Below are 12,177 nucleotides of genomic sequence, written 5' to 3'. Positions count from 1 at the left end.
AAATTTCATGTATAAATATTAACAGAGTGCTCTGGCGCCAATATTGTAGCACAGCAGTTTAAGCCACTTCCTGCTAACCCATTTGGGAAAGCAGTAAAAATTGCCCCAAGTGGTTGGGCTTCTGCCACTCATGTGGGAGACCAGATGGAGTTCCAGGCACCTTGCTGCTACCTGGCACCACACTGGCTGTTTTGGCCATCTGGGAAGTGAACCAGCTTAAGGACGTTCTCTCTGTTTCTGTTTCTTTCTCCTTCTCTGTAACTTTTTAAGTTACTTAAAAAAAAAAAAGCTCGGTGATTTTAGATATCACTCTAAAATATTTCCAGATGAAATGATACATCTGGGACTTGCTTTAGTGTAATGAGGGTGGATGAGATAATGTGGGTTTATAGATGAAATAGTATTAGCTGTAAGGGAATGTTTTGGGGAACTGGGTTATGAGTTTATGAGAATATATATTTTTCTGTCTATACTTTTACATTGGTTTGAAGCTTTCTGTAACAAATATTTAAAATTTTTAAATGTTGACCATCTTCCCCTCCCCCCACCACCAACTTCTAACCCCCAGAAAAATGGTTTGTAGTGCTTGAGGAGCGTGGCAACTAGAAGGGTGATCTGCTTACCTTTTCTGCCCAGTGATGTGTGAACTTCTGAGAGCTGTGTCACAGGTCTCACAGATATTCTAGTTTAAATTGGAATCTGAAAGAAGAATGAAATACATTTCCCTTGGGTCATATGATTATAGCCAACCTTCCTTGACCAGATTCTCCCAGCCACTCCTCACCTTGTCCGACCCCTTCAGTCTGGGTTAAATATCATGCTCTTTTGCTTTCCTGAAACCATCTACATACTTCCTTGGTATCTTTTTAATTAATTTAGTTTAATTCTCCCAGTTTCTGAATTACAAAATCCTGAAGGCGTTAGCTTCATTGGTTCATTTTATTCATCTGTATATTCTCCCCTCACTCCTGCATTTAACATTTGACCTGGTAAACACTTTTAATAACTGATTGAGAGGGGAAGCAATAGAGAACTAATAAATTTCGCAGGTAAGCAAAATGCAAGGACCTGTTTTCTGCATCTCCTCTAGTCCTTGACTACTGTTTGAATAGGCTCCAAATCTACTTTTTAGCTTTGTTTCTGCTGTCCATCCCCTGGCAAAGGTGCTGATGAGCTATAATATACTGCAAGTGAAAGATAAGTAAAGGGTAAGCACTATAACCAAATAAAAAGTAGGTTCCCTCACAATCATAGGTTGCTTATTTTCACCCTTTCCCAAGGTGTAGGAAGTAGTGAATTCTTTCTGTGTGGCTATCTTTTTATGTTGTTTGTTTTGCCAGTTTCTGAATATAAAATTTTTCCTCCGTGCCAGTGCATAGTACCTTTTGCCAGGCTAATGTTTTGCTCATTATAGCTGAATATATGAACTTCTTTTTAGTCTGTCATGTTGGTATGTCTTAAGATAATAATTAGAATACAGCATCCTGAAAAAGGTAGCAGGTATTCTAAACATAACTATTTTGTGCTATGAAGGAGATTATCTGGCAACTTCCTAGTGAAGATAGTCTCCATAAAAGAGCCTTTAAGGGACCCTTAAAACTTTAGAGCTGGGAGACATGCAGAGACTAGTGTGCTTTACTCACATATACGCTGTTACCAAGAATAGGTCTTTATGTGATAGCTATCTTTTTGCTGTCTTAAAATACTTGTATCATGTGTTGTCTAGTCCCTACAAGGCTAGTTTCTAAACTGATACTTTCCAAATTTAGATGCCTGAGAAAATGAGACACATTAGTAACATTATTATCTAAAATGAAAAAATAAGATAGGTAGTGTTATGATTTCTTTCTCACCATGTTGTTGAATGATTTCTAATTTTGATAGAAACCAATAGAAAATGTCTTAAATTTTAGACTGTAATTACTGGACATTTTAACCTTAGTTAAGACTTACAGATGTTTTATTTTCTCTCTGTAGGTGGTACGGGACTATAATCTTCAGCTGTTCTTACAAGAGAATACTGTATTTCACAAGCCCCAGCCATTCCAGTTCCAGCCTTGTGACAGTGATACTGTAAGGGAATTCCAGATCCCCATTTCATTATGTTGTTCAGTTGTGTTTGTGCTCAAATAACCACTATCCTTGAAATACACAGAAAAATGAATGTGTCTTATTAATCTATGACTATGTTTTTTTACACTTCAACAATGTTTTAAATATATTTACAATTATATAATAAATTTATTTTTGGTGATGTTTACTTAGTTAAGGATGCATGCCCATGTGGATCACTGATTCAGGAGGGGAGAGTAGAGGAGTGGAGGAAAGTGGGAGGGGCAACTTTCTTCAGTCTGCTTTTGTTCACATATCTGGAGAAAATAGAGAGAGGGCCGCTCCCAGTAGCCCAACCATATCACTGCTCTGGATGGGGGACAGCCACCCAATATCACAGGGTCCCCAGTGTGGAGCATATTCTGAGGACACTGCTAAAGTGGTTTTCCTGGTTCTGAAATGCTGTTGACCTTGTTGCTCCAAGGATGAGGAAATCCTTCTAAGGTCCATTGGCAGACATTCAGCCTTAGAGTCAGTTCGCACATATACTTGGTATCAAAGCTTGGCCATGAAAGCTATCCAGTTTGTTCAGCACCCCATAGTACCAGATGTCCTCCACAGGCCTCAGTGAATTGGTTATCATGTCCCCCAAGTTCATCTGGGCATGCTGTCCACTACATGAGCTTCAACAACTGAGGAGACCCAGTTTTGCCATATACACTCCATGGTCAGACCTCAGATCCTATAATATCCCTCATAGATGGAGTTTTGAGTCCAGTGGTCCAGACTCTGTCTGCTGGCGTGCCCATGTCTGCCACCCACATATCTTTAAAAAAAAAAAAAAGGTGACCATGTTGGCACACTGGTATAGTTAATGCAAATTTGGCATTAGCCAGACCCAGAATGCCTGCCGGCTGTTAGCTGCTTTTCTCCCAGCAGTTTAACACTTGCCTAGGTACAATCAACTTAGACAGTTGCCTGCAACTGGGGTAATATAGGACTACGTTTAAAAAAAAAAAAAAGCTATGACATTTCTTCTTTCTATGATGTAGTTAGCATACCAGTACCTTTATATGGTATAGCTAGCATGCTGATAACTTTTTAACAAATTGACAAAGTAGTGAACATCTTAAAATAACTGAGATGAGAAAAAATACTCATTTGATATATTCCACTGTAAATTATACTTTCAGTCCCTAAGACTCTTCATGTTATGCCTTTCCAGAAAAACCAGTGTTTAAATTTTAACCAGAATAAAATTAATAAATGGAATAATGAATATGTGCATGGAAATATTTTTGTTGGCTTTACAAAAAATTATAGGTCTTTTATAATTTCTTTGAGATTTCATAAAATGTTGAAATACTAACATAAACTCAATTGGCAATTTTGAGAGAGCAGATGTTAATCATATCTTTGTGCTTATGTTTATTTTATGAGAAATGTTTGTCATAATTTAATTTTTTAAAAGTAACCAGAATACTAATTTGATAACATTTAAACAATCAATCTAATTTTTGTAAAATGAGAAAGCACGTTAACATTATATATTTTCAAAATAAGTGAATGAGAGAGATGTCAAATTATATTCAGAATGTCTTTTGGTAAATTTAGAATCAGAACCAAGGGAGTTTATGATTATAATTTCAAAATTTAATGATACTACTTTAATAGAAATACATTTGCCAGAGATACCTGTATTTCTTCTGTTTTAAGCAGCCCTGTTTAACAGCTATTCAAAGAAATGTAGGAAACATTTCCCTCTGGATTATAAACCTTGACCTTTACAGTAGTGCCATTTTTTATTAATCAGCTTTTGATTAATGACTCAGTGATGTCCTAGAATTTGACTTCTTTGGGATCTGGGAGGAATGAAATTGAACATTGGAAGAAGCAAGATGTAGACTGATTTTTGCATCTTAACTTAAAATTGTGACTAATTTGAGAATGTCATCTAACTTTTCCAAATCCCAACTGCAGCCCTCAATTTTTGTTTCTGCACAATGTGCTTAATATTGTGTCCATGTTTGCCTCAAAACTCTAACCCTATACTATGTTTTCTATCCTTTCGCAATCTTTACTGGGCAGAGTTTAAAAGCTGCCCAACTGGTGGATATTGAGCTCTCCCCTGTCAGTGCTCTGAGAATGACCATAGCTGAGGTATATTGGGGGTGTGGGTGGAGGGTTGAAGGGATGGATCCTATGGTTTGCATGTTAATGAAGGGTGGGGCCTGGCATTGGGGTTCATATACATATACATATATGTGTGTAAAGAGCCACTGAATGAATCAACTGTGACATTCTATTTTCCCTTATAAAATAGGGATTTATTTTCTAGTTTACAGTGGAAATGTTGATCTTTTCATTTTTCGTCTTGTTTGAAGTACCTTAGTTTACTTAAATATGGGTGTTAGAAAGAATGTCAGGACTTATCTTGCCTTTGTTAAAGGGGAAATTGTAGCCTAGAAAGGGAGAGATTTGTCCAGAGTCATAAGGTGAGTTAAGGGCATATTACTATTGTGATTGCAATATTAATGTCCTTTCAATTGTGCTGTTGTTTTCTGAAAAGAAATACAGCATTTGAGGAAAAAATTAATCTTTTCATGATGAAAAAAGATAAATAATTAATATTTTATAGGTCATCCCAGACTGTCAATCATTTGAAAAGTCTTTAGAATAATGATTTTTAAATTTTAACTGAAAACTTTTTTTTTAAGATTTATTCTAGTTACTTGAAAGACAGAGAGGGAGAGAGAAATCTTCCATCTACTGGTTCACTTCACATATGGCCACCATGGCCAGATCTGGGAGATGCTAAAGCCATCAGCTTCATCCAGGTTTCCTACATGAGTGCAGGGACCTAAGAACTTGAACCATCTGCTGCTACTTTGCCAGGCACATTAGCAGAGAGCTGGGTGGAAGTGAGGCAGCTGAGATTCAAAACAGCACCTGTATTAGATACTAACATTGCAGGCTACAGCCTAACCCATTAATGCAAAAATCCTTTTGTGTGTTATTTTTATTTTGTTGTGAATTAATTATTCTTACTACCAACAAAGAATAAAATAACCAGTGATTATTTTTATTCAGTCTAGACTAGTATACTCATACTGTTTTCTGTGAGAATCCATCCGTTGTTTACCTGGTTTTGTGGGTTCCTCTTAGAGTAGCAAGTAGCAACTCTATTATAGAGTGGAAAATATCAGTCATTGCCTTTTAAGATGTATTTGTTTGTTTAAAGGTCAGAGTTAAAGAGGGAGGGAGAGACAGAGAGAGATCTTCCATCTGTTGTTTTACTTCCATGGCCAGAACTGGATCAGGCCAAAGCCAGGAGCTTTCTCTGGATCTTCATGTTCGTGAAGGGTCCATGTATTTGGAACATACTCTGCTGCCTTTTTTTTTTTAAAGAACAAATAATAAAAATAAGAGATGATGTTCATTGAATATTTTATTTCATGCTAGAATTTTATGGTTGCTTTACCTATAGTAACTTTTTTTTTTTCATTTATTTGTGGGACCAGCATTGTGGTGTAGTACTACCTGTGGTGCTAGCATCCCATGTGAGTGTAGGTTCAGGTCCTAGATGCTCTGCTTCCAGTCCAGCTCTCCCTACTGCTGTGTCTGGGAGGGCAATAGAGGATGACCCAGTTGCTTGGCCTGCTGCATGTGGGAGACCTAAAGGAAGCTGTTCTTGCCTCCTGTCTTCAGTGTGACCTGGCTCTGACCTTGGCAGCCATATGGGGAATGAACTAGAAGATGAAAGATCTTTCTTTCTCATATTCTTTCTCTCTTCCTCTCTTTCTCCCTTACTCCCTCTCTCTCTCCCTCCCTCTTGTTTCTCTCTGGGACTCTCTGCCTCTTAAATAAATAATGTTAAATTTTTTTCCCATTTATTTGAAAGGCAAAGACAGAGAGAGGGACATAGATAAACAGATCTTTCATCTGCTGCCTCACTCCCTAAATGACTAACACACTGGACTAAACCAGACTGAAGTCAGGAGCCTGGAACTCAATCTGACTCTCCTAAGTGCATGGCAGGGACTCAAGCTAGGAGGCATCGCCTGTTGCCTCCTAGGTATGGGTTAACAGGAAGCTGGAAACAGAAATATAGCTGGAATTTTAACTCAGTCACCATAATATAGGATGTAGGCATACTAAGTAGCATCTTAAATGCTGCACCCAATGCTTACCTCTTGTTAATTCAATTAATCCTGACAATTCTATATTGTAGATGCTATTTAAATAGTGAGAGAGCCATTTGTGGGGAGGGTCAAACCATAGATGGAAGCATCCTTGTCTCCTTCCCTGTCTGTCATATCTTTCAGGCATCCTGGTGCAGCAAGTTAAACTGCTGCTGCCAATGCTGCCATCCCATATGGGCACTCACTGGTTCATATCCCCACTGTTCCACTTCCAGTCAGCTCTCTGCTACTGTGCCTGGGAAGACAGTGGAAGATTTCCTAAATACTTGGGCACCTGCACACACATTGGTGACCTGCATGAAGCTGCTGGCTTCTGGCTTCATCCTGGCCCAGTCCCAACCACTCGCCGTTTGGCGAGTGAACTAGTATTTGGAAGATCTCTCTTTATCTCTCCTCTCTCTGTAATTATGCCTTTCAAATATATAAATAAACAAAATTTTTATAAGTAAAAAATATTTTTGAAAATGTATTCAGAGAAGGATATGGAATGCACCCCTGGGATCTTCCCCCATCCTTCAGAAAAGGGATATTTTGTAAGGGAGAGTTTACTATCTAATTATTAGAATCTCAGTGTTAATCATTCCTGTAATTCCTTGAATCATACTGGTGTTAGAGATTCATATAGGTGTCATAGAGTGAAGTCGTCCTGGGTTTGGGAAACTAGCAGTTTATTTTATTTATATGTGTTTAATTCATCTGATTTAACTTTCTTACGTATGAAAACAACTACCTTTTTGGATTTAAAACGTAAGCATTGGGACTCAATGTGTTGCACTTAGTAGGAGGTATATAATAATATATAGTAGATGTTGACTACCCTTCTTTTCTTTTAGTTTTCTTCCACAAGACAAGTGTATCTCCTTTTAGATTTGTCCCTCATTACTAGAAGAACTAGCAAAATATCAAAAGCAGAAAACATTACAGATTCTAAAATCCTGTAGTACTTTTGTAGTACTTGATTTCCATATATGGTTACCGTATATTCACCATTGTTCACCAAAAGTCCGAAGTGTGTTTTTTTTTAATTAAAGATTTATTTTTATTACAAAGTCAGATATACAGAGAGGAGGAGAGACAGAGAGGAAGATCTTCCGTCCAATGATTCACTCCCCAAGTGAGCCGCAACGGGCCGATGCGCGCCGATCCAAAGCCGGGAACCTGGAACCTCTTCTGGGTCTCCCACACGGGTGCAGGGTCCCAACGCATTGGGCCGTCCTTGACTGCTTTCCCAGGCCACAAGCAAGGAGCCGGATGGGAAGTGGAGCTGCCGGGATTAGAACCGGCGCCCATATGGGATCCCGGGGCTTTCAAGGCGAGGACTTTAGCTGCTGGGACACGCTGCCGGGCCCCCGAAGTGTGTTTTATCGCCTCTTTCTTGGCAGTTTTGAGCCTAGATTGACTTCCTTGTAGAATAACCAGTAACCAGTCACTACTTGGGTCTCTGAAGTCCCTGACTCGTGCTCTGCTGTTTTTGCTTCAATGAACTTTGTTTGCACTGCCAGAACTAGGAAGGAGTGTCCTTTGGAGGCATTTCCTCACAACTTATGAAAAAGATCAAGGTCAACTTGAGCTGGGCAATAATATGGGTAATGTGCACATCCACAAAAACTTACTTTAAGTAGGCATTATATAGGCAGGAGAGAAGCAACAACTCTCTCCCACGTTTCCTGACAGGGCAAACCTTTTTCTTTTTACCATCTTTGAACTGTAAATACTAGTATTTTTTAAATAATGGTAGTAAAAAGCTGACATTAAATTTTTTACATATTAAATTTCCTGTTATTCTGGCCACTATTTATGATAATTTAATTCTACCTTCTATAGATTAACAATCATAGTCAATAAAATGTGCATTTGATTTTGCACAGTTTTTACATAAGTAAACTTTTTATGCATCTATTAAATATTTAGGAAAGTTATTTATGATTTTGGGGGCTCTTATACCGTATGGAATGTTTACTTAAAGATTCTCATTGTTATGAGTTGATCTTTCTACGATGTTTTATATTGTATATAGCATTTTCTCAAACATGACTGACTGCTATAAGGAATCTGTGCAAAGTCATGGTACCATCCTATTCCCTGTATTCTGGGCATAATGTCTAAGAATAAAGACTTTTACTGAAGATGTAAGTTGCTTCCTAAAATAGGCAGTGTTCAAAGGGTCTGTCTAATTTCTTAAGTCTTTCAAAAAGGGCTTATCGGGCCCGGCACAATAGCGTAGCGGTTAATGTCCTCACCTTGAACGCACTGGGATCCCATATGGGCACCAGTTCTAATCCTGGCAGCCGCGCTTCCCATCTAGCTCCCTGCAGGTGGTCTGGGAAAGCAGTAGAAGACAGCCCAAAGCTTTGGGACCCTGCCTCCATGTGGGAGACCAAGAAGAAGCTCCTGGCTCCTGGCTCCTGGCTTTGCTTTGGCTCAGCTCCCGCCATTGTGGCCGCTGGGGAGTGAACCATTGGAGAAGATCTTCCTCTCTGTCTCTCCTCCTCTCTGTATATCTGCCTTTCAGAAAAAAATAAATAAATCTTTAAAAGAAAAAAAAGGCTTATTTGCTCTTCAGAGGAAACCCACCACCTGTAATAAGCCCCTCTGCTAATTTAGTCACATTTCTTGTGGTCTGGTTCCTTCTCTGATCAACCAAAAGTACCCATGCTTGCATTCAAGATTCTGGAAGTTCACTTTCTTATTTAGCTTGTGGTTACAACTTGTAAAGCAAACTGTGTAAGACTACATACATACCCCTTCTAAGTCTTTTCCATCGATTCATGCCTCTAGATGTGTCCTAGAGTATTTGACACAAAGTTTTGTTGTTGTTGTTGTTTCATTTGAATTTCATTATTCCAGAATGCATTTTTGTATAGATTTGCATTTGGTATTCTAAGCCAGGGGAAAGGAACAGTGTTACTTTTGCAGAATTCTCATCAGTTCGTTACACCAGTCTTGAACTGATTGTTTCCTTTTCTTCAATCCTCCCAAGTTTTTAAGAATTATCTTCAGCCACAGTGGTTGTTTTCTAGTTTACTCCTGTAAATGGTAGAGTCAACCAATTGTTCAGATGAGTTTCCATTTCTTTGCTAAGTGAAGACTATGCTAATCATGTAAAGTTAGAATAAGTTACCTTAAGTCTTTTAGGTAACATTGATCCACACCTGTACAAAAAGTGTGATATGTTTAAAATATGTGACTTGAAATCTGCATTCTTGCAGCAAGCATTTGGCAGTTAAAAGTTGCTTAAAATACACACATCCCATGTTGCAATACCTGGCTTGAGTTCCAGATCTTCCAGCAACAATTTTTCCTTTTTTAAAAAAAAATTCACTTTAACTAGAAATTTAAAAGATGTATTTATTTCATTTTTATTTGAAGGGCTGATTTATAGAGAGAAGGAGAGACAAAGAGAAAGATCTTCTATGTGCTGATTCACTCCCTCAATGGCCACAACAGCCAAGCCTGAGCCAATCCAAACCCAGGAACTTCCTCCAGGTCCCCTGTGTGGGTACAGGGGCACAAGGATTTAGGTCATGTTCAACTGCTTTCCCAGGCCGTGGGCAGGGAGCCGGATCAGAAGTGGAGCAGCCAAGATTTAAACTGGCACCCATATGGGATGCCAGAACTGCACACTGTAGCTTAAATGGATGCACCACAGTTCCTGCTTCAAATCCTCCACTTTCTATACAGCTTCCTATTAATGTGCCCATGGTAAGAAACAGATTATGGCTCAAATAGTTGGGTTCTTGTGACCTACATGGGAAACCTAGATAGGAATCCTTGCTTCTGGCTTGATCCAGCCCTCAGATTTGCAAATATAGGAGTAGTGAAGCAGTGGATGGGAGATCTGTCTCTATCTATTTCTCTGTTTATCTCTGTTTCTTAGAATTGAGTTAAATATGGTACTGGCACCATGGCTTTTGAGGCCTAACCTCCACCCGTAGTATCGGCATTCCATACAGGAGCCAGTACGAGTCCCAAGTACTCCACTTTCAATCCATCTTCCTGCTAATGGCCTGGGAAGCAGTGGAAGATGGCCCCAAGTCTTGGGACTTTGCACCCCGATGGGAGACCCAGAAGAAGCCCCTGGTTCCTAGCTTCAGATCAACCAGCTCTGACAGTTGAAGCCATTTGAAGCGTGAACTGGTGGATGCAAAATCTCTCTACCATTGCTGTCTGTACTCTGTCTTTCAAATAAATAATTTTTAAAATTTTATTTATTTTTATTTGAGAAACAGATCTACAGAGAGGAAAGACAGAAAGATCTTCCATCCACTGATTCACTCCCCAAGTGGCCACAATGGCCAGAGCTAAGCCAGTCTGAAGCCAGGGGCCTAGAACATCTTCCAGGCCTCCCACGTGGGTGCAAGGTCCCAAGGCTTTGGGCCATCCTCGACTGCTTTCCCAGGCCACAAATAGGAAATTGAATAGGAAGTGGAACAGCTGGGACATGAACTGGGGCCAGTATGGGTCCTGGAGCTTACAAGGTTGGGATTGACCTGTGCCCAAATAAAATCTTTAAATAAACACATGAGTAAGGGGCTGACATGGTGGCCCAAAGTGCTAATCGTTCACTCGCAGCTCCGACATCCATATGGGCACCAGCTCAAGTCCTGGCTGCACCATTTCTGATTCAGCTCCCTGCTTATGGCCTGGGAAAATAGCAGAAGATGGCCCAAGTTCTTGGGACCTTACACTCATATGGGAGACCCAGAAAATGTGCCTGACTCCTGGCTTCAGTTGGCCCCAACTCTAGTTGTGATGGCTATTCAGGAGGTTGAACCAGAGTAGCTTTGAAAATTAAATGAAATTAAAGAACACAAAGATGAAATAACCAGTAGGTGGTAACTTTCTTCCAAAATTAACACAGCTTTATAATTTTGTAATTGAAAAAAGAGGAGACTCTGACCTAGACTATCTTTATTCAAAGGTTGTTAATGATAACATTTTGGTCAGTACTGTCCCAGCATCCTTCAGTAGGTATATACATACATACACATGAAGTTGTACCTCTACATCTAAATATTCATGTATCTACAGAGATACATGAGATACAGAGATATTCATGTATCTACATGACACACTAGAATTGAGTTTCTACCTCCTGGCTTCTGCCTCACCCAATCCCAGCTAATGCCAACATTTGTAGAGTAAATCAGTAAATGAGAATTCTCTGGTGTTTCTCTCTTACCTTCCCCCAACCTCCCTCCCTCCCTTTCAGGAAAAAAAAAAGTAAAGCAAAAATAGGTAAGTTGAATGAGTAAACTTTTCCAGAACCAGGCTATAGTGCTAGCAGATATTTTATTTTTTTTAAAGATATGTTTGTTTTTATTGGAAAGTCAGATACACAGAAAGAAGGAGAGACAGGAAGATTTTTCTTCTGCTGGTTTACTCCCCAAGCAGCCACCATGCCCAGAGCTGAGCTGATCCAAAGACAGGAGCCAGGAGACTTGGCACCCTGCACCTGCATGGAGACCTGGAGGAAGTTCCTGACTCCTGGCTTTGGATCGATGCAGCACCAGCCCATTGTGATCACTTGCGAGTGAATCATTGGACGGAAGATCTTCCTCTATCTCTCCTCCTCTCTGTGTATCTGACTTTGCAATAAAAATAAATAAATCTAAAAAAAAAAAAGGATAATTATTTAGGACCAGTTGCAGTGGTGCAGCAAGCTAACCCTCCGTCAAGATGATAAAGGGACCCAATATATATTTTCCAGCCCTTTCAGGAAATATGAGGTATTCTTTGGCCACATAAATGCACATCTACAAGAAGGGTAATATTGTAGACATAAAATAATTGGATACTGTTCAAAAAAGAAATGCCCCAAAAATATTACCTTAGCAAAACTGGAAGAGCCGGCAGTGCTACCTGGCATACTATTGGCATTATTGTAAACAGTTTAAGGGCAAAATTTGCAAGAGGACTAATG

The 12,177-nt window shown here is 39.4% G+C and overlaps 1 protein-coding gene across 2 annotated transcripts in view; it reads left to right on the top strand.

Moving 5' to 3' along the window:
* The window catches only part of FCHSD2 (FCH and double SH3 domains 2), a 261,041-nt gene that overhangs the window by 197,664 nt on the left and 51,200 nt on the right, over positions 1 to 12,177 (top strand). Inside the window, exons 10-11 of one of the 2 annotated variants that reach the window (XM_058663556.1) lie at positions 1,978 to 2,073; positions 4,141 to 4,212. In XM_058663556.1, the coding sequence (XP_058519539.1) occupies positions 1,978 to 2,073; positions 4,141 to 4,212 (168 nt within the window). The remainder of the gene's footprint in view (positions 1 to 1,977; positions 2,074 to 4,140; positions 4,213 to 12,177) is intronic. The other variant, XM_058663557.1, reaches the window with a different exon arrangement.

Source organism: Ochotona princeps, chromosome 4 (genome assembly GCF_030435755.1).
Source record: "Ochotona princeps isolate mOchPri1 chromosome 4, mOchPri1.hap1, whole genome shotgun sequence".
NCBI classification, from domain to species: Eukaryota; Metazoa; Chordata; class Mammalia; order Lagomorpha; family Ochotonidae; genus Ochotona; species Ochotona princeps.
The sequence above is the reverse complement of the archived record's forward strand: the minus strand, read 5'-3'. Positions and strand labels throughout refer to the sequence as shown.